This window comes from Phalangium opilio, unplaced genomic scaffold (genome assembly GCF_054372755.1).
Source record: "Phalangium opilio isolate 3A_F unplaced genomic scaffold, DU_Popi_V2 ptg000082l_1, whole genome shotgun sequence".
NCBI classification, from domain to species: Eukaryota; Metazoa; Arthropoda; class Arachnida; order Opiliones; family Phalangiidae; genus Phalangium; species Phalangium opilio.
The window spans coordinates 1,116,971-1,138,872 of NW_028324189.1; the positions used below are offsets into that span (position 1 = coordinate 1,116,971).

Below are 21,902 nucleotides of genomic sequence, written 5' to 3' on the forward strand. Positions count from 1 at the left end.
TAAAAGATATAACCGAGAATAGTTAAGTTTTAATATTATCATCACGCCACCTTTAAAGTTCTTGATCTTTTTAACCTCGCTTCGTTTTTAATATCTCTGATTAAAGAAGTGTCTCTAATTACATCTGACAATAACTTTTGAAGCGTAATCAATCTGCCATTATTATTAGCAACTCCTTGAACATATCTTTCGGTTAAATAAACTTTGTTATCTACTAAAAGCTATTGCGCAAAACAACGGAAGCTAAGATAACGGGGTATTTGCAGACTTACAGCGTCTGTTATGACGTTACACATGTATATTATGAATTTTTATAAACTTTATTATGCTTAATTTCAAATCAATGAATAAATACGCTGTATAAATGTTTCTTAGAAGTTGAAAGTTAGTAGTCGCGTATCGTCCTCATACTTAATGCTCAGTAGAAAACAAGTTGGTCATACGCGGAACTCTGTTTCACCATACAAGGTGTTTCCAAGAAGAAGAGATATCTAGTTTAAATTAGGGAGAAGGTATAAATTCGCCACATATCCAGCTTTATCTCCAGTCCAAAAGACGTAGGTCCGGAGTTAATCCCCCCCTCTAAATTACAACCAGCATCTCATTGGTTCTTGAAATTGCACGTCAGCGCGGCGACGCGAATGACGAAAATTACAGTCATATTTTCCGACTGAGGAGAGTGTATCGAAATAGCCCGGCCTCCTTTTGCGTCCCCCCTTGTATTTTGAAAGGGGGACTGCAGGACTATAGCGCGCGAATACTTAGGCATCTTATACCTTCTCCCTAATAAACTAGATATATCTTCTTGGTGTTTCTGATAAGTCTGCCTTAAATTAAGGAGGATGTTCTTCGGGCGATTGTTTATAGTACAATAGCTTTAGTTCAAATCATTTATTAAAAATATTTCTTTTTGTTTTTCTAGGTGTACAGACGATAGAAATAACCATTTTGCGCGAGTCCAATTTGGGCTTGAAATCGTGGAGAATTCTAACGACGAGCCTGGCATTTAACTAGGCTCCGAGTCAACCCCCAGTTTTACTTTAACCGCGAATGCTATCGTTACGTCTCGTCTCTTGTCGATTCTTGAAGCAACCTTAGCTGAACTTTAACCTTTCGTTCACGATCGTTCGTATTTTTACCGCCAAAACGTCTTCGACCGCCCAAAAAACGCCACTGAAACTGAAACCACGTGTATCGCGAAAAGATCACGTTCAATTTCTAAAAGTTAAGAAAAAAGACCTTGTACGCGCCGGCGCGAGATCCCGAACCGACCTCGTGCTGACAAAGCCAATCACGGATTTTCTTTCTTCCAAAGAAATTCACTCAAAAAAAAACCATCCTCGAGTACCTAAATTAATATAATAAAATATCAACATGTTTGTAGAACGAGATCTCAATCTCGAAGCAGTTGCCGACCTAAATCCTTGAAGGTTTTTTGCTGTTTTTTTATTATTATTATAGTGGAAAGAATATAAGAAAAAAATAAACAAATTAAAAAAAACGGAAAAATAAAACCCTGGCGGTATACTGAGCTTGACATTCATACAGTCAACATTTGGTCATTAAGTCGAGAACTCGTAATTTTTAGATCGTGCAAATATTACAACCATTCGCTGTCGTTCTTTAATCATCGTCTTGTCAAATTAATGTTAAACTACAGTAGTTATTTTAACCGTTGTCATTGATAAAAAAACAAATCACCCGATTGTGAAGTAGTTTATGAGAACTTAATTAATTAACTGTACCGTGTTAATTGATATTTCCCGCGTTGTTGTTCTTGTTGGTTTAATTGTCGACGCGTGGTGAATTCTTAAAGATATCTGAAAATCTGACGGTACTACAGTTATATCAATATTGGCTTCTTCAACGAAAAACATGGTAAGTTCAATTATTTATCTCTCTCTGCATGTATGGGCCTATCTGTTTAAGTTTTAGAACACATTCTCAACTTCTCAAGGTATAAAATCTAAATGCGTTATGTTGGGGCGTATCGGGAACTATGTTTTGAAGTAGTGTTACAATTTATTGGAGTAGTGATTGGGCAGCGTCACGTGAGTGTAAGCGTGGAACGACACATAAGAAAACACACTTGCCCAGTAGAGCCCTATTTGATATAGGCTCCGCCCCTTCATAACACATTATTTGTACGTCACTTTAATCAAAGATGTATTACTTCCCTTAAAATGGTAGTATAACACTTGCTCTCATTCATTGTTTATCAATTTAAGCTTAACCAAGTCGCATCCTGCCAAATATAAGAAACAAACCTCTATATATGGGTGCAACACCCTCTTATTTCAAGGCTATGACGTATTGAGCAATATTTCATATATATATATATACAAACCATAATTAGAAACCCGGAGCTGTATTGAAAATATTTTCGTCGAATCTAGGCTATTAATATTAAACTCGACATTATGTTCCGCAATAATAAGGAAATTTATCCCAAAGTTGCATGGGCCTCAAGCCCTGTTGGATTAAAATCCTAAAGCTGTTTATTTACTATAGTTATATTAAAACCATATTTCTAGTTCATAGCGTTTTTTGGCTTACGTGATCTTTCGAACGTATAAACGTAACATATCCGTTTGCTTGGCGTTGCGTATCTAGTGAAAGGAAAAAATGGCGGGAAATTAAACTCACGATCGCGCGGGAAATTTGCCTAATGAACGTGCGCGAAATTTTTGGCGCACCACTATGCACCACGTGCTTTTTATTAAAAATTTTTTTTTAAAACGTTTTTGAAGGCTTTCGTTGTACTACCTTTGATTGAAGCCCGGTAGATCGTGTCATAAGATTTATTATAACCAATTAATTAATAAAACAGTAACTACACTTATCTTCTAAAAATAAATCGGAAAATCTTCAATCCGCTTTATCAATAAAACACTTAAGAATCACTATACATTGACATCAACTAACCCCAAGATGTATTACTCTTAGGAGTGATTTGAAGATATTAATATTGGAAGTAGTTCAAAAACGCTATCTTAGAAGCTTAGCGGCGGCATAACGGTACTAGGACTAGCTGAAAAAGATAATATTTTTGACAAGCAGATGCTTAAATACGAGCGTCAGTAAATATACTGTTATTTCTGTTCCCGCTTTCACGCGAGACGAGACGCGACGCGACCAACTGTACCACAACATTGAACCAGTCGCGTGTGTATCTTCCCCTCCAACCCAGCCAGTCAGTCAGGGTTGTTTTCGTGGAAACTTCTGGAAACAGCAGGACCCATCCGGGCCATACACTGTTTATGTCTCGGTTTCCGTTATATTAGCGTTACTCAAAGACCCTGGAATCCTGGAATCCTGGATACCTGAAATATTTATTCATTTAAAAGGGAAATGTTGTTTCCCGGTGATATAGTTAAATTGTGGCCTTGTGAAAAATACGATTCTCTATTTCAATGGATGGATTTTGATTTAGTTGTGAATCATCTCAGTCAGTAAGTACGGATGTACTAAGGGGAATCTATTTTTAGACCCAGTTTTTGGTGATAGGAGGGTTGGCATTCCTTTGCCTTTACACTGAATTTTCAGGTTGAAATGCCAATGAGTGTAATGCAAGGTTGCACGTACTGTGCAGTATTTTCTATTTCATCATAATATGCGTCTACTTTAGTACACGCTGACGTTTCAAAATGAATTTAACTCTGCATATGAGTGTTGTCATTATTTGTAAATGCAATTCAATTCAACCGCTATCTACAACGGATACTGAAAAGCTTGTAGTATTATGTTCAATTCGGTGATAATTCATTTCCAAACTTGCAGAGATACAGTTAATGGATATTTTTATGATTTTAAATGGTGGTAAAATTTATAGTTAATGTTGTGAAGGGTTAATATTTCATATTTTAAATGAAAAAGTCTTCGCAGAAGGCCATTCGCAAGGTCGCTTTCAACCCACTAGTAACAGAAACAAACATGACTAATGTATACTTCATCTAGTTGAGCACTTATAGAAAAACAGACAAGGACTTTTAAGCTCTTTAGTTACGCTTTATATAAAGTGTTTATCACTGTTTATCCGTAGTAAATTAACTTTGCACGGTAATGGACTCTGTTGAAAAGAAATTTTATTTTAGAATAGGATGACGACCTTAGGGTGTCAATTTACCTTAAATTATTTCTTCTTAATATCCGAAGTTTATAACCCCCAACTCTAGTAAAATAATGATATTAAATTTTAATCCATTTTCAGATTAAATAAATATAATGGGTTTTGTAATTCGAGCTTTTAAATATTTTTAACCTAAAATCAAATTTCAATTGGGTTAAACAATATCTGTACTCTAAAGATATCACCCACCATTTTTGATGAAGTGTAATTTTAAACCAATCGGATATCCGGAAGAATGTTCTTCATAAGTCCCTTAATTAGTTAATTTCAAAAACTGTTCAACATTAAAGGGACTTTGACAGCAGCCATTTGTTCCAACTTCTAAGTAATTGGCGTATCTAGTTGGAGGTCAAAATTTCCTGGTGTCTTTTAGTTAAGGGAGCAAGATCATTGAGGAATTTTTTAAAGAAACTAAGCGAAAATTTTGACTAAACATTCCGTTCTAGTAACAATTTGGTCAAGGGCGAATTTTGGCATTTAAGAATCATCGGCCTCAAATTCTCCCCGTTTGCAGACAAAGTTAAAGCAGGAATACATACTTCTAGTTGGAATTATTGCGTAGCCATTTTTTCAACGTATCCAGGCGTATTTTGTTGGAAGAGCTAACTAGGCTAATCATTACGTATGAGAATAATCTATCTCGATGCCTGTTGCACCTTGCGCACGCCTGAAACCTCGCCTTGCTACCATCCTACGAAATTACAGTTAGAAACACTCCTTCAGAATTATGAGGCGTGACGGATGGCCGGGATGGTAAGTTCTCAAGCCCGGCCTACAAAACCCGCCTAGAGATTAGCAATTTATATTTTTGGTACAATGATTCCAATTGGCTGTAGGCATTCCTGGTAAAGTTTATGGGTATAGTCAACTTTCTGTTAGTCTATCGTTAGAACGACAGATGGCGACTGAAAGTCGCGTACGTCATACTGTTATATAACTGACCTGGGTACTGGAGAAAAGTGACGTGACGTTTGAAACCAAATTCCTTAGCCAAAATTCGGAACCCTTTTTTGTCTCTGTGTGTGCAAACACGTCCTAACTTTATTTTAGCTAGAATTTCTTTGGTAATTGGGCTCTAAAAGTAAATAGAAATCTTTCCACAAAAATTGGAGTATGTATATATATAGATAAATTTCTTGCAATGTTACAAAAATGGTATCATGAGTTTAATAAACATGGTTTTCCAAAAATTGTAATTCGACAGTATGTTCTATGTACTAACGGTTTGTCCTAAACGTTGTGATAATACCGAACAAATGTGAGCTGGCAGCCTGGCTTACAAATCAACACAATCTTGATGAAATTCTTAGATATAACAATATAATTCTTTTATATTTGAAATAAATCTGGATTCTGGAGTTACCATATTTTTGTCGAAACACACTTTAAATGTGTGGGTTTGACATTTTTAACCGATTCGCTCATTTCTTGCGCCTTATAATATAAAAGAACACTTGAGAGCTTGCAAATAAATATACACTTCCTAACAGAATTTTTTAACTGGTATTAATGGAGCGTGTATTTTGGCAACAGGACCGCAACCATAGCGAACATCGACTACTTTGTTAGTTCGAGCTATTTTCAAAATACAAAATACATGTGCCGCTTATTTTGTAGACCTAAAGTTTTAGGTATGCCAAAACTGTAAAAAGAATTAACAGTTACTTGTTGTCAGGTGGTACCGTCGGTTGAATGCTAGCTTTCTTTGAAATGTTAACAGAAATAACCCAACCCGGTTTTAAGGAGAGACACAAGCACAATAAGGGAAACTAGTGATTCATTTAAATGTCTATTGTCTTGGGTTTGGTCTAGATGTCCTTATAACCATTTATTTCAACATAAGGAAAAAATTTCTTGTTCTGAAATACTTCCAAAATCTTCTAGATTAGCTTGGAAACTTCACTTCAAGTTCTATGTAAAGTGAATAACTGTTTTCTTTGAAACCTTGTGATTTGGTGAAAGTTTAAAAAACGGTTAAGGAGTTGTTTCGGAATACACTTTATTGTATCTAAACGTTCTTAAGTTTTTTTTTCTAAAGTACTTTATCGGGATTTTAAAATTGATTTTGCATTTCTTTTGAGTTATCTTGATAAACTGGTGTTTTAAAAACTTGCAATGTAGCTTCGATTACTGTTAATTAACTATACAGGGTGTTTTTGATAAGTCTTAATTCCCTAAATTAAAGAGTATGTCTTTTTTGGGTCAATCCATCTTAACCAACTCAGTCAAACACACCCTATAATTTTTGGCAAACAAAGTGTATTTGAAATCCAAATTATCGGCTGACAATTAATGCACGCCGTAATTAATATAACCTAATTGGTTCAATCAACTCATCATTATTGGATTTTTGTCTCAATAGCTATCGGTGCAAACACCAAACAAAAGATCATCACAGCCTAAAAACTGTTTTGTTTTAGATAAATATCACTTCGTTGCAACAATTCGAAATTGAGCGTGACAATAGCGCGAGAGACAAAAAAGATAATGGTTCTAGCTGACACATTAATAACAGCCTTTGTCACGATAAAACTGATATTAAATCAAAATAAAGCTGTCATTTGAAGTTCCCACGATGGAAAGTCAACACTTGGGAAAAGAGGCGTGACTGTTAAATAGATTTCTAATTGGATGTTTACGTGTCGATGTACCTTTTTAAAAAAACAAAAAAAAACTTAAGAACTTGGCGTAGATTCCACGATATTTCAGTCAACCTTGTAAATAACTCCAGAAATCACTTACGTGAGCTAAATTGGTATTGATAAACGGTTATTGGCACGCGACTCTCGTTTTGACAGGGAACCGGCACACTAACGTTATTTCGTTGCCAGATTTAGTATAGTTTAATGTGACACGCTGCCATTAGATGTAGTCTCTGCTGGCTTTCGTCAATCGTAAAGATCCCTTCAAACATTTTTGAAACGTAAACTAATCGGTTTCCAAATATGGTCTCACAAATCATATCTGTTTATATTTCTAACTTTAAACAATTTCAATTTCGGTTATTTGGATGTGTATAACCAGAGTTAGGAAATATTTCTCAAACGTCACATGACAGTGACCTACTGTGAAGATTTTGACGCATAACAACAAGGGGAACGAGCCAAGTGATGTTTGAGAAAGGATTTTAGCCTAGGTATTAAAAAGAGGACATTACAAGTCTCGTTTTGTATAACCAGACTCAACTTTACCCCCAATTTTCGAAACCTTTCATAATCCCTTTAAAAACTTTCCCACCGCGATGATGAAATAAATTGCAATGATTATTTACACGTTATAAATCGGTTAAAACATCCGCTATAGGATTTCTATGAATTAAATCTAATATTCGTGGGGGCATGATTTTGTTTAATAAAACAATCCATAATATTTGCTGGAATTAAATAGCCTGTTCAAAGGTTCTCTTTATAACTTTGAATGAAGCTTGTTTTTCCCGCCGATGAATGGAAGAATAATAACCTTATTTGTAAAAGCTTCAAATTTAATCGGGGTTCGAAGTTCGACATATCGGATGTTGTTTTTTATTATTGTTAGGTAATTTGTTTTTTAAAAAAATTTATTTAATAAGTAATTCTTATCGTTTCAGGTTCTATTTGAATCAGAGGCCAAGTATTGCTTCAATCACAATGAGAAGATTACCTATTTGTGCTGAAATAGACGTTATCGAAATGACCACAAATCAAGTAAGATTTAATTGAGCTTCTTGTGTTTGTGAAAGGTGTGTCGGAGTGAGACAGGCTTTGTGTAACACTTGAAGCCTGGCCTCCATGTGTAAATGGTATGAATCCTCCTAGTCTGTAAACTATGTATAGAATCAGGAATATATAGATTTCTCAACTTTAGAATCTGTGAACTAAATAATGAAACTATGCTATTTTGCCCTCTAAAATCCTTCAGAAGTCCAAAAACGTTTTATCATCTTTCGCAAACTGATTTGCATATTATGTGTAGGTCGTACAATGACTCGTTAAAACCCGATAATTCCCTAGGCATATATATAATAATTTTTAGTATAACGTTCAACTTCACCGAAGTAGTTTCAAAATCAGCGTTATGCAAATAGACCTAGTTGTTGATTATTTTAAGTATTCAAAGTTAAAGTTTATTAAAAATGGAGGTGTTTTTTTTTATAAATAATTCACGTGAGGATATTTTATTATAAACATGCATGCACGTGATTTGAAATGTCACGTTGGGTCTGTCTGTATATATGACAGTGGTAGTTTTGATTCAAGTCACGTGAAATACCGATAAATATCTGTCGGGAATGTGTTTGTCGCGTGAAATCTCTGCTTTGGAAGCTATATATATATAATAGTGGCCGTCAAACGTCATTCAAATCTACGTCAGTGTCAAATCTGTGGCAGATGGTGTTTTCATAACAGTATCTCTATAAATATATTCATGTTAAGGTATATTCTTAGGTTATTTATTTCCAACACCATATATACTGTTGTACTATTTATTAATAATACAGTATATCAGTTGGTTCTCCAGGAAAGGTTTACAGTTTGTGTTTTTGTAATCTGTAATATTAGTGGTATGTTTTATTTAGCGCTGTTATAATACTATTTCAAGATGTAGTTATCATTTAAACTTTTAAATGTTGAATAATCTAGATTCTAAGATTTGCGGGAACGTTTCTTTTTCTTTTTTTGGCTCAGAACTTGGAGGTTTGTCAGGAAAGCCGTATCGAGCGTATGAGAAAACTCTTGAGTTCTCCCTTGACCAAGAAAAAGAGCTCGATTCAGGGCAAAATGTTTGGCTCAGCCTTGGACGTTCTGGCTCAAAGGGAGGCGACCCACCCTGAGGTGCCTTTCATCATCACCCGCATCTGCCAGTACATTGAGAAAAACGGTAAGAAAATGCCAATGAAGCGCAAATTTTCCAAGAAAAAAATGTATTATACCAAATATTCTAAAGCGTGGGAGGGCTGTTTTTCTCTGTGCTTGTAAGAAAGAGTATTTGCGGATGGTTTTCTCTTTTTTGACCTACAAAGGGTTTCTTTACGAGATTTACGAGACTTTTGTTGGACTACTAACATTAGTTTCTTATTATATTTAAGTGTTTTGAAACTTTAGCAATTTAAAATTAAGCCATAACTTTGGGGCGAAATACCTGGAGGGCTAAATTGATTCTTTTGTATGAGAGTTGTTTATAACTTTTTATTTCAGGTTTTTGTTGATATTTTTCTTTGTTAAAATTAGGCATGACTCACGAAGGAATTTTCCGTATCAGTGGAAACGCCCGTTTAATCGAAAAATTGAAATCATCCTTCGACCATACTGGTGATGCCCCTTTGGAAACCGAAGGTGACGTTGCTTCCGCTGGCGCATTACTCAAACTGTTCCTTCGAGAATTACCCGAACCAGTCATACCATCGTCTACCCAAGCGGCTTTCTTAGAAGCAGCCAGAGGTCAGTTAATCATTCATTTATTATTCGTTGCATTATAAACACTGGATACGAGGTCATTTGCGCAAGGGGTTAACGCGGGTCATGGAAATATGGAAAGATAGGGGATTTAAGATGGGGGCCAAACGGTCAGGCAATGTGAAGAAATGTTGGACAGATGTGGTGTATTTGTAACCGTGAAATGTATTAATGTATATTTTCAGAAAACTTTCAAAATAAAGATAATTGCGTGCGAGTTCTGAAGCTCCTCGTTAGACATTTACCAGAAGAGCATTACGCCGTCTTGAAATACTTGATCCATTTCTTGCATCGCATTGCCGAATTAGAAGATCAAAACAGAATGAGCGCATCTTCACTCGGAATCGTATTCGGACCGAATCTCTTCAGGTATAATTAAGCATTTCTGAATTTCAAATTTCCAAAAACCAGTATTATACTTGAGTGCTCGGATGGGGGTAGTATAACGTAGAAAGGGAAACCATACAAGATGATGTTACTAAAGACCATCCATTAGCCCTAATTACTCTCGCTTCTAGCCTATAAGATCTAGCTATCTTAGCGAACCATGGCGTGTTTTACGATTATGTATAAGTGCCAAGGTTGTACTGTACTGAAAATTAAAATTAATGAGTCTTAATCATTTCGTTTTGAAACAGTTTTTCTTTACAATAATAAGGGTATTTTTCTTTTCTTTTTTTGTTGGATTGTTTAGAGTATCGGATGATTTTAGTGGGTTGAAGGATCAAGCAGTCACTAATCATATTGCCACTACATTTATTAAGAATTATGAAAGCATTTTTGAAGATAACAGCAATGAATTACTCGACGAAGAGGTAAGATATCAATCTATATTACACCTTATTTCTTTTAAATTCTTAGAGTCTAAATTATTCGGGTTGACCCCTTGACCCCAGGGGTTTCGCGCTGTGTAGTTGGTTAATGTAGTAGGACCAAGTATTTGGTACCGTTTGAAAGAATGCAATTGTTTCCATCTCATTCTCACCTTCGTTTTGAAATGACCAGAGTTCTTAAGATTTTTTAAAGTTAGATAATATTTTGACCTGATGAATTAAAGTAGTCAATTCCTTAATATCAATAAAATTGTAATTTCTGACCGAATTTTTGAAACTATTTCCTCTAGGCGTATATAGTACTGTAATGAAGGGGGCCATATACAGCTAGCTTGGATCGCGGCTAGCTCAAAAATCCTTAATAAGCGAATTTAATCATCTATACGCCATGTCATCTACCAGAAATTTGTGAAACCGAAGTTGTTATAAGTTACCCTATCCAGTGATTAACCCCTCGATGCTTTGATTTCTTGAATGCCATTGTCCAAGTAGACTGATAACTTGACCGCAATTTAATTGGTGGCAGCGAAATCAAGCGTATAGTTCGACACTAGAGTTGTTAGAGGGATGTAATAGGGGTTGTTAATTGTATTATGGCTTTACGTTAATTCATTTCTGGCGTATTTGAGGAGAAAAATAAGCGAACTAGCCCCTTTAACTGGGCCCCTTAGCCACGTTACGCCAGATGCGTTTTTAAAAAACTGATTCGAAAAATACCGGTACTATTTTGAGATATGTCGAGCGCTAGATTTGCGCTACTTCTTCGTGTGTCTGTATATATATGTGTTTAGAAACGAGTTGTACATATCCTTCTTTACTTAAAAGTTCGATAACTCCGCGGCTACTTATACCTAGCTCTTTATATTTCGGTATTACACTAAGACAAAAAACGTATAAAAACTAAAAATCGTTGAATTTTAGTTGCTGTGTACACGTATTGACGCTAAGGAGTATACTCCGTTGTCAGTGCTAATTCCTCCAATGGATGATACAGTGTTGGCTATGCAAGCCCAAGGCGATATACAATCGGAAAAAAGGGTTCCCGTACTCATGGTTGACAGGTAAGAAGTGTTTTTATGTATAATTTATGTTAAGTATGTAAGTGACAAATGCGTGTGCCGTGTGTCTAGGTTAAAAATGGGGTCTTCTTACGCGTTTTACGGTGTTTACATGAACTAGTTTTCAACCTAACAGGATTGATACCATGTACATGCACCAGGAGGCCAAGGTACTTGGTGGACAAAGTGCAATATAAAGTACCCTGGCCTCCTGGTGTTAATGGTATTAATCCTCCTTGTCTGAAAACTATGTATTTATTACGGACGACCTACTGAGAAGTTGGCAAACTATATGGAAAAATCATGGGTTGTTTATTTAGTCTGGCTGATTCTAAATCGGTTAATTGCGCGTGTAATATATTATAAGCTTAATTAAAATTTCACGTGGTAATTTATTTAAATTAAATGCCAATAACCCTGGGTCTGGTTTTTTTTTAAAAAAATATTCGATATTGAAAACACCAAAATATTTATTAAAATTACGCAAATTTACCAAAAACTTTATAAATAATTTCTTGGTATTAAAAAATTTTGTTCGGTGAATTACTGCGATGCAAATCAAAATATTTGGATTAACAAGTTTTTTTTTAAATTAATTTCGTTATTAGTTTTGGCGATGGTGTCAAGAGAGGTTCCGTTAGTGGTGACAAGCATCCGATTTCGAGTAAATATAAACTTAGCTAATCTTTGCGTGATAATTTTTGGGTTTATAGATTGATAGTTTTAAGGCGTAATGGTATTATTTTCTTTTCGTTTTAGCTGAAAGTCCTCCAAGAAGGAAACGAAAAGAGCGCAAGTTCTCCGGGGACGATATTTCGGGACCATTAAGGTCCAGTTCCGAAGAAAGACCGTCGATGGAGCAAACGGACGAACAACAATTCTACTTGGGAGGAGAGAGAATTAGAAGATGCAGTAGCCACGATGAAATGCGGAACATTGACGAGATGCCCGGTCCTGAACCGACCGCCAACAATGGTCACAAGGTAAACTAAAATCTCCATTCTTTATATTAACCAAATTTACGCTTGCTTGAACCAACTAGTTATAAATGGTATCGCTTCTAATTTTGCCACCTGTTCCTAAGCAACTCCGCCTTTAAATATTATACCACGTGACGCGCGTGACGAACCCTTCCAAAGTAACCCCGCCCACTTGGCGCGAGCTAAATCTTATATTTGTTATACCACGTGATTACCGGCTAAACAGACTGTATTGTTATTCCGGGGTTATAGAACAATGTTTTCAAGGGCGCGTGTCTAGATACATGTAATACAAAAATTCCAGGCTGAATTTATGGGTGTTTAAATCAAGGGCGAATGAGATGTTTTTCACGGGTGTTTAAAGTCACTACTAGAGCCAATTACTCCTTAGTCATTGGTAATAAATAAAAGAAAAAAAAGAAACTATAAGCGACGTTGGCGGTTTTTTGGCGAGAGCAACCAATGAATTGTTTTCCGTTTCTATTTATACTAAGGTAAATATTAGTAGGCTGGGGACTGGCGTGTCTCCAGGCAGTTGAACGCTTAACTCGGTTTACGTAAGGGGACTGGATAAGAGCGATGGTAGTCGAAGAGAGAAGAAGGGGTTCAAAAAACTCGTTTAGAAATCTATTCGAGTTTTTAACTTTAAAATTACCGATGGGTTTACAGCAGACTAGAAGGAAAAGTAGCGCCGAGGTGGTCGGAGTGAATTTGACGTTATCGGCTGACGGTTTGTCAATCGCCACCATCAATCAGGAGTTGAGTCCTCATCCGCCGAAACCCAAGAGACGCGAGTTGGAAAGCTCTTCGCATCACAGCGGATCGTCCAGTTGCAGTTCCATCGAACCGCAGTCCGATCAAGATCAACCCAACAATAACAATCAATCCTCTTCGACTTTGGTTGATCATCATGACATTCACGAAATGCAAAGATCCGCTGAAAGATTGGCTCCGGTAAGTTTTGATGTAATAGTGATGGTCTATCGTGATGTGTTTACTGTTCAGTCTGGAATTTGCATCTTTGGGTCGTTGTTGTTAATCTTTGTTAGTTTCCTCCTTTAATGAACTCGTTGTCTCTTAATACCGCTGTTAGTTTGCTAAGCAATTACTTTTAGAATTTCGCACATTGCACGTTTGTTACCTTGCCCAAAATATTCAAAATTGGTCGTTGTTATCTTTGTAGTTTCAACGGGGTCCCAATCCGCGTACACGTCGCACTAGTTCAAGATCATCGCGATTCCGCAAAAGCCAAAGTCTGGAAAGTGACGAAGAAGTTCAAAGTAGCGCCGATGAGAAATTGTGGAAAAAGAGTCAGAATAAGCAATGGAAAAGCAAAGGCAGCGCGACAGAGTTCGATTCACCCATGGACACTCGCGCTCCTGGGGACGAAAACCAAGAAGGCGGTAGCAGCAGTAGCCGTTCGTCTGATCGACACAGTTTCGCCAAACCTCATTGCAAGAAGTACCATCGTTCATCGGAGAGGAAGGATAGTGATGGAAAACCGTCTCATCCCTTGGGAGAGTTACCACCGGATGATCAGCTGTTGTACGGAAGCGTCAGTCGCCGGGAAAGTCTGGATAATCAAGAAGATTGGAAAACTGAAAGTTTCCCGTCAATTGGCGATGATGATTCCTCAATCCCACATTTGGATTTGAATACTTTGCACGAACACGGAGATGGAGATGGTAATTAGAACTTTACAGCTTTTCTGTTAATTACTTTAAGGAACGTTGAAGTGCTTTTATGGTTTCTTAATACCGAAACTTATCTCTTTACAGAACCCATACCGTCGGAACATCGCTTTAGTTGGCCATTAGCAAAACCGCCTCAGGATGACACGGCTTTGCTATCGCCATCGGCTCCTTATATGAGAAAAGCAAAGTAAGTACCATTTATTTTAAGATTTTTGCGTAATCAATAGATAGAAGAAAGACCATCGAATTTTTAAATTTCTCAGCTAAGAGCGTCGGTTATTAAAGTAATTCGATGGTCTTTGGATTTTTTTGCGGGGTCAATATGCACGAGTTTTTACTTATCTTTCTCTTCAACGGCATTTGCTAATTTGTTTCACTTATTCTATGCTTAAATTTTATGGGTCGAATGACTCAAATTAGATCAAATTATTACAAATCAAACTCAATTGTTCGTTTTGCTATCATGACTTTTAATCACTTGTCATTTTTAATTAATATTTGCGTTGTTTAAAAATGACTCAATCTAAGTTTTTAATTAATTAATTTAATTAAATTAAATTTAACGAAGCAGTTTAATAAGTCACGATAAACGACTAATTATTGCGAGGTGTGCGCGCGCATGTTATTAAATTTTAAATCACGTGATTGACTGGGCTATAATTTTACGTATATTTCTTTAGTTCTTACGAAGCGCCGCAGTCTCCTAGTGCTTATAAAAACTTCTTTTCTCACAGAAGGTGAAATAAACGTTGTTTAATTAGCTATTCAGTTTAAGGTCCTAATTACTATCGGTGATTTCCACTTAATTGACACGAACTTATTATTAAATATCTCCACTAATAACACGAATGCGGCTATATTATGCACGTCACTTTTGACTTTCAAAAAATATGAAACTATATGTGGAATACACCCTTTTTAATAACGACCCCCTTCATACTGGGCTTCGTGAACCAAGCAAGTAATTACTTGTCTTTATCAAAGTAATTGCTTGGTTTCTAGAGTCAAGTATACCATTATACCAACCCGCACGACATTCAATTGCACAACTAAAACGCATTTATTTTGCGGTTTTACAGTAGTCTGCAATTTGACCCGAGTTTACCCCCATCACCTCCTGTCGAACAGGATGATTTGATGAAAAGGTATTTATTTACCTTATATTTGTGTATTATCGCACCAACACCGCGGTACAGGCTTACCTTACAATGAATGAACACTAATATCGGCAATGCATATAGATAATTGGAATCATTATCTCCAACATTTAATTTCTACGTGGGGTTTGTGGGCCGGGCTTGAGTACTACTATACGTCACGTCACAAAATTATGACGTTTTTCTGAATGTAATTACATTGGTTGGCTGCACCGCGCAGAGAGGTAAAACTCGTCATATATAATGATTAGTCTAGCTCTTCCCACAAAATCCGACTAGATACGTTGAGAATACTACACAATCATTCCAAATATATGTATGCATTCCTAACACTATCTAAAATAATTTAGCCACGGGGAACTAAGTCACGCGGCTAAAAAGAATATATTAAATACACCCATGAATATTTGAACAATAGATTTTATATTCATTATTGCAAAAATGAATCGACAAAATTTATCATACAAGTTAGATCGTTGAACATATTCTCGTGAAGTTTATTATTATTCACTGTTTAATACTTGTATACCGAAAAGACCTTCATTGATTTATACAAGTGACATTACAATTTAAGCGAAACTACTGTTACTATTGCTATTAGAGGTGTCGGAAACTTTTCCAATATATCATAATTATAAGTATGAAATCTCCCGTACGTTTTCATTGACAAATATTGCTTATGTCCGATCCCCCATTTTGTTGAACGTACTTCAATTCATATTATATGCCATATCCTTGTTAAGAAAAGATTCATTCCTCAAGAGTCGCGTAGTTGTTATACACGCGTTGCTTGCTATCGAAAGATTTTTACGCTAGTTTATTTGAATTTAAATAAAAACGTTAATTAATTTGCTTTTAATGCCAATATCATGAAAGTCGATAAAGCTACCAAGTAATTTGTTTATGCCGAAATATATATTTTTTAGTAAAAACTAATTCAGTTCTGAATTAGTTCTTTTTATAAAAATTTATATTATTTGCTTGCTCCTTTATTTGATTGAAAATTATATTAACTGTTATATCAAATATTTATTAATTAATTTTTCCTTAATTAACTTAATTATTATTACCCTTAATCTAGTACAATGAAAGAGGACGAAGCTGTAGCTGCGAATGTCAAGTCGTTAACTAAGAAAATGCACAGTGAGTAATTAATTTAATTTAATTAATAATTAAAGCCATTTTTGAAAAAAAAAATTATCTCAAAATTGATAAACAAAAATATTCAGGATCTTTGATTTTACTTGGCCCGGGGGTTAAATCAAAACATTCTTTAGGTAAGAAAAAAATGAAATTTTGGGGGTTTAAGCATGATGGGATCGTATTGTGATAAATTACGATGACCTTGAACTATGTCTTCAAGGTCATGATGACACTGTTGAATTGCAAAGTTGTTCCTAGTTCCAGATTACTTTGCAATATGGTTTAAGGCTGCAATTTTGTCATCATGATCCTTTAAGGAATAGTTTGAGGTCATAGAATTGTAAAAGTGACCCCTTCATGACCCACTCCTGAAAATTTCACGCTGCTTATTTTGGTTTAACATTCGGGTGGAGGAAAATCAATGAACACGTTAAGTAAAAGTATCTGATTGCTTTGAAAATTAATTTTAAAGGTCATAAGAAAAAGATAAAGCTCTTTGAAGAAGTGTTCGAATCGGAACATGGTTACCGAGTAAGTTTAGTTTATTATCTTGTCGTGGTATAAAACCAACGTTACAGTTCCCGTAGGGTTTATATGCCCCCATAAACAATTGGGTTAAAGGTCAATTTCTCTCGTTTCAGCCATCACACGCGGAAAAAATGAACTACCCAGAAGCTAAAAAAATCTTGCAAGAATTCAACAGAATCAGAAAAGAACTTAGACGTAAGTTTTTACTTTTTTTTTTATTAAATCCGGGGATATTGTGTAATAAAAAAGGGGTAGACAACAAGGGGGTTGACCCATTATCGTCTCTGCGCACTCTCTGAACCCAAAACGCCCAGGGCACAGGCTCGAAAATGTGAGTGTTTCCCTCTTAGCTACAACGAAGAGGTTTACAAATGTAGGGGAACCTTTTTTAGTCCTTATCTATAAAGAAATTAAACTGATAAACGGTCGATATCCCTACAAGTACTAGGTTATCTGTTCCGCTATTTTTTATAGAATAACTTATACCAACACGTAGTTGTTTTAAACTCATATTGGAATAACCCAAAAAACGGTTTCGGTTTGAAAATTAAGGTTACCTCTAACACTAAAGCGGTGTTTTGTGGTGTTTACCCTGATTTAAGCGAGGCGCATTTGATAGTCTGCTTTCGTCGTGAGGTTTCAACAGTTTTAAATATTACAAAATTTAGAACTCAAAGAAGAAGGTCATACTGGCGAGCTGATGTCCCCACACAAAGAATATCCCGCCATGAAAACCCATAGAATGGGAGAACAGCAGAGTTCGTCTAAACCGACAGTCGAAGATTCGTTAAATCGAGCTCAACAGTATTTATCAGATAACCGAAAATTGCACCAGAGACCCGAAGAATTTGAAAATATGTCGAAAGATCAAGTACAGGAAGAGAAAATAGCCATTCAGAAAGCCTTGCTGCAATTTGAAAGCATGCACGGACGACCGTCAACAAAGGTGGACAGAGATACCATGAGAGATTTGTACGAAAGATATCGCAGTGTCAAGCGATTAGTTCGAGCTAATGCCGTGCAGAGTGGAGGGGGTGCAGTTGGCTCCAGTGGTTCGATGAAGAGTAAAGAGATAGTTATGATTGGTACCGAGTTACAACCAATCCTGGAACACGTTGCCATGGACTTTACATCACCTCAACATCGTAGACTCCCTGAAGAACAAGGAAAAGGGTTGGAATCGGGTATCGACGAAGAACAAGAAAATATTGCGCAAGCTGTCGCCACAGCTATGGAACAAGAAAAGGATTTAGGCAAATCGGCAATTGCTTCGGGTGGAAGTGAAAAAGACCCCAAGAAGTCTTGCAACCTTCACGAGTTGCCACTGTAAGTACTTTTTTTTTGTTAGTTTAATGATTTTGATGTCAGGCTTATTGAAATTGATTTAAATATAATAGATCCGAGTTATTGCGGCAATTGCAACAAGCTCGTTTAGAAAAACGCAGGTTAAAGAAAGCTGTTAGGGAATTTGAGGAGGAATTTCAAAGAAGAACCGGAAGACGGGCTCAAAAAGAAGACAGAAGTTCCGTTGAAACTATTTACTTAGATTACAAAGTAAGTTGGGATTATTTATTTTTCCTTCTACAAAACCTACTAAGTTTATTAAGCAAATTTAACTAAAAAAAATTCAATTTATTTCAGCATATTAAAGCTCGTTTGAAGCTTTTGGATGCGTTGGTGACGAAGCACGAGCATCACATGATGATCTAATTTCATCCATGATGAATTATGCAAGGAAAAAAACCTTGGATTAAATAAAAACCCTGGGTTAAAAACCAGAATAAAGATAAAAACCCCAAACCAATTACGTTCAATTATTATTATAATCCCCGATTTTTTATATATATTTTAACGTTATTGGTCCTGCCCAAGTACAAAACGTGGAAAATACGTCAATGAATTACTTTAATTTTTTAAAAGATAACCTCTTATTAATATTATATAAGCGACGCCAAAGAAATAAAATAAATAAAAATTAGTTAAGATAAAAAAATTTAACGTATTATAACTACGCGCCAGTTAGCGTACTATATTAGTAAAGAAATTTTTGCAGCTAAAATTATTTTATTCATTCTAGTCTTTTGTTTAAGGTTTTTCAAATCTTTAATTCAATGATAAAATGTGGGATTAAAGAGTTGTTATCGCGAGGTGCTATTAACCGCGGGAAAAATTCTTAACGGCATTAAAATGGTATAAAAGCGTGTGTTTACAAACAAAATTACAGCCACTTGGCTTCGATACTCCTAAATATTCTTCGACACGGCTAGAAAATGCGGGAGAAAGTGCCACTTGGCTTCGAAACTCTTAGAAAGCGCGGGAAAAGTGCCACGTGACTTCGAAACACTTAGAAAAGCGCCACGGGGCTACGAAACTATTAGAAAAGCGCGGGGAAAGTGACACGTGGTTGCGAAACTCTTAGAAAACGCCGGAAAAGCACCACGTGGCTACGAAACTCCTAGAAAGCGAGGGAAAAGTACCACGTGGCTACGAAACTATTAGAAAAGCGCGGGAAAAGTGCAACGTGGCTTCGAAACTCTTAGAAAGCGCGGGAAAAGTGCCACGTGGCTTCAAAACTCTTAGAAAGCGCGGGAAAAGTGCCACGTGGCTTCGAAACTCTTAGAAAGCGCGGGAAAAGTGCCACGTGGCTTCGAAACTCTTAGAAAAGCGCGGGAAAAGTGCCACGTGGCTTCAAAACTCTTATAAAAGCGCGGGAAAAGTGCCACGTGGCCTCGAAACTCTTAGAAAAGCGCGGGAAAGTCACCACGTGGTTTAGAAACTTTTAGAATGCGCGGTAAAAAATGCCAAGTGGCTTCTAAACTCAGAGAAACCGCGGGAATCTTCAGGTAGGAATGAGTTATTTTTCAAAATGGTGCGAAATTTAATATCTTCAAAGATTTATTCCCACATTTTAATTTTTTTGATACAAAGGTTAGTTTTTAATCTTAAATAGAACGTCGTCCGCTTATTCTAATTATTTTTATTGTGATATAATTCTTTTAATGCATTGTAAATATTTCACTAAAACCAAACACGTCGTGTATTTATGTTTCAACAAAAAATATAATGAAACCCCATATTTCAGTTCGGGTAAAATGTAAACCCCCTTTTTCTTTAAAATTGAACTCTTATTAAGATTAAGTGAATGTTCAATATGATTAACTCTGAACATTATACATAAATATATATATATAAACCTTTTCTTCGAATCTTTTTGTAGATATGTGTGATCTCTCGAAACAATACGATATATCTTCGTAATGGTACTATAGATATATTTCAAAAGTAAAAACCCAATATATTATATATATATACATACAAATCAACGCCATATAACTATACATAAAAAAAATTTCGAGTATACATTTTTTAATTGTGTTAAAAGAATTTTTGGAAAGATTTTTTTTAATTGGGTTAATTAATATCTTTTGTAGATTGTTTGAGAAATGATAAATTAAACGAGTATAAGCACGCTTTTTTTTGTAAAGTTTCACTGAAACGCCATTAATATTCGAATTAAGGAATATTTTGTATTATTAATTCAAATTAATTAATTCATTCTACTTAATATTTGGCTTATGGAAGGTGACATTGTTAAAATAATAAAATATAGCTTTCAAAATATCTTTTTTAAGTCTTGGTGGGAATTTGGTATTTCACAATTTTTGGACTATTCTTTGGTCTACCATAAGAGGGTGCAACGAAATGGAATTTGTTTTTTAGTATTTAAAGGTCATTCTATATTTAATTTCAGCACTGTTCAAAGCTAGGCACGCAGAGGGGGGGGGGGAGTTATTGAGATATAATTCCCTAAGGTCGCTGGCATAAATTACTTCCTTGATGTTGGTCCGCTTTAGTAAGTCCTTGTACATGATTCCAGCTTGTGCAGTCTGTGCTTCGACGATTAATGAAATTGAAATATTTTTTGAAACGAACGAAAAAACCATTTAATTTCGTACAAGCCCGCACTGTATGCTAAAGTATTTCCTGAAGTTTATCTCTGTTCTTATCAGTCTTGTCACGGGTGAGGTTTAGAACTGAAGTTCAATTATTGTCCGTATATATTATGTTTTAGCATGGGCTATCCCTTGAACCCCTATTCACTGTCATATCCACGACAACTAGACTGCACCGCGTCGCGAGCCTCTTTGAGGGCCGTGTTATTTGTTCTAAACGCTTTCCTGAATCCGTCGTTTCGTCGAATGACGCGACGTCGAGTATTTTTTCGCGTGAATGTTGTGGTATCGACGACTATTTCGGGAATGGCCGCCGGTGATTGCGTCTTTTGGGTTTCGTAATTGGAAAGGCGTCGCATGAAATTAGGGATGTCTTCGTTGGATGAACCCGAAAGTCTCCTCAACAAGTTGATGGACCATTTCCTGGCTCTGGAGAACGAAGGTGAAGGAGAAGGTGACAAAGGTCCGTCATTGTAGTTCTCTGCAAATAATATTATTGCGTGGTTGTACATTATCCTAGCGGCCGCCGCGTTGTCCAAATCTGGACTATCTATATACATTTACCTTGTAGGAGATCTTGAATGGAACGTTTTCTGTAATTGAATCGCATTTTCTGAAATTCTTCGTCACTTATTACTCTTATTTCTGGAATGACATTATCTGTTTCGGAATCGTCTTTGGATTTAACCGAGTCTCGCCTAGCTTCCACCGAATCACAAAGACCGGAGAAGACTTTCCCCATGGCTACTCACTAGCCAGTCAGATAGCTGATTAAACACGGAATGAAGAAACGTCGCGCTGTAAGGTGAGTTGCTGTAACTCAGATGTAATCGTTTGAATAGATTGAACAGATAAGGCACGAAGAAAATTTTGTTAACCCTAGAATATAAACCCTTTTAATTCCCCCTTTGCCCCGGGGCTACCATATGGGGCATTTTGAATGGTCAAAGGTAGAAAAGACAGCGGTAACGGAAGGGGAAAATGGTCCATGAAAA

General features: G+C 36.1%; 2 protein-coding genes and 1 long non-coding RNA gene across 10 annotated transcripts; 1 reads left to right on the forward strand and 2 right to left on the reverse strand.

The window, feature by feature from the left end:
• Positions 1-1,098: 1,098 nt before the first annotated feature.
• Positions 1,099-2,340, reverse strand: LOC149650723 (uncharacterized). The gene is made up of 2 exons (XR_016370943.1): positions 1,746-2,340; positions 1,099-1,348 (listed from the first exon to the last, which is right to left on the reverse strand). It is a non-coding gene; the product is annotated as an uncharacterized LOC149650723 (long non-coding RNA).
• LOC149650724 (protein FAM13A-like) lies at positions 1,737-20,573 on the forward strand. Of its 8 annotated transcripts, none has more exons than XM_089847346.1 (21): positions 1,737-1,878; positions 7,716-7,812; positions 8,794-8,986; positions 9,337-9,546; positions 9,747-9,930; positions 10,256-10,376; positions 11,316-11,455; positions 12,061-12,116; positions 12,212-12,435; positions 13,102-13,386; positions 13,616-14,117; positions 14,211-14,313; positions 14,807-14,863; positions 15,206-15,271; positions 16,365-16,426; positions 16,513-16,560; positions 16,899-16,957; positions 17,068-17,149; positions 17,623-18,280; positions 18,352-18,508; positions 18,596-20,573. In XM_089847346.1, exons 2-21 carry the CDS (start codon positions 7,756-7,758, stop codon positions 18,662-18,664), a joined length of 3,333 nt encoding a protein of 1,110 aa, XP_089703472.1. In that variant the 5' UTR covers positions 1,737-1,878; positions 7,716-7,755; the 3' UTR covers positions 18,665-20,573. The 8 variants fall into 8 exon arrangements, with proteins under 8 accessions (XP_089703472.1, XP_089703466.1, XP_089703465.1 ...); XM_089847340.1 differs by lacking the exon at positions 1,737-1,878 and adding an exon at positions 3,069-3,452 and having other exon boundaries at positions 13,105-13,386; XM_089847339.1 differs by lacking the exon at positions 1,737-1,878 and adding an exon at positions 3,072-3,452.
• A 321-nt stretch (positions 20,574-20,894) lies between these two features.
• On the reverse strand, positions 20,895-21,678 carry LOC149650725 (uncharacterized). The gene is made up of 2 exons (XM_089847348.1): positions 21,472-21,678; positions 20,895-21,388 (listed from the first exon to the last, which is right to left on the reverse strand). Exons 1-2 carry the CDS (start codon positions 21,647-21,649, stop codon positions 21,048-21,050), a joined length of 519 nt encoding a protein of 172 aa, XP_089703474.1. The 5' UTR covers positions 21,650-21,678; the 3' UTR covers positions 20,895-21,047.
• Positions 21,679-21,902: the final 224 nt, after the last annotated feature.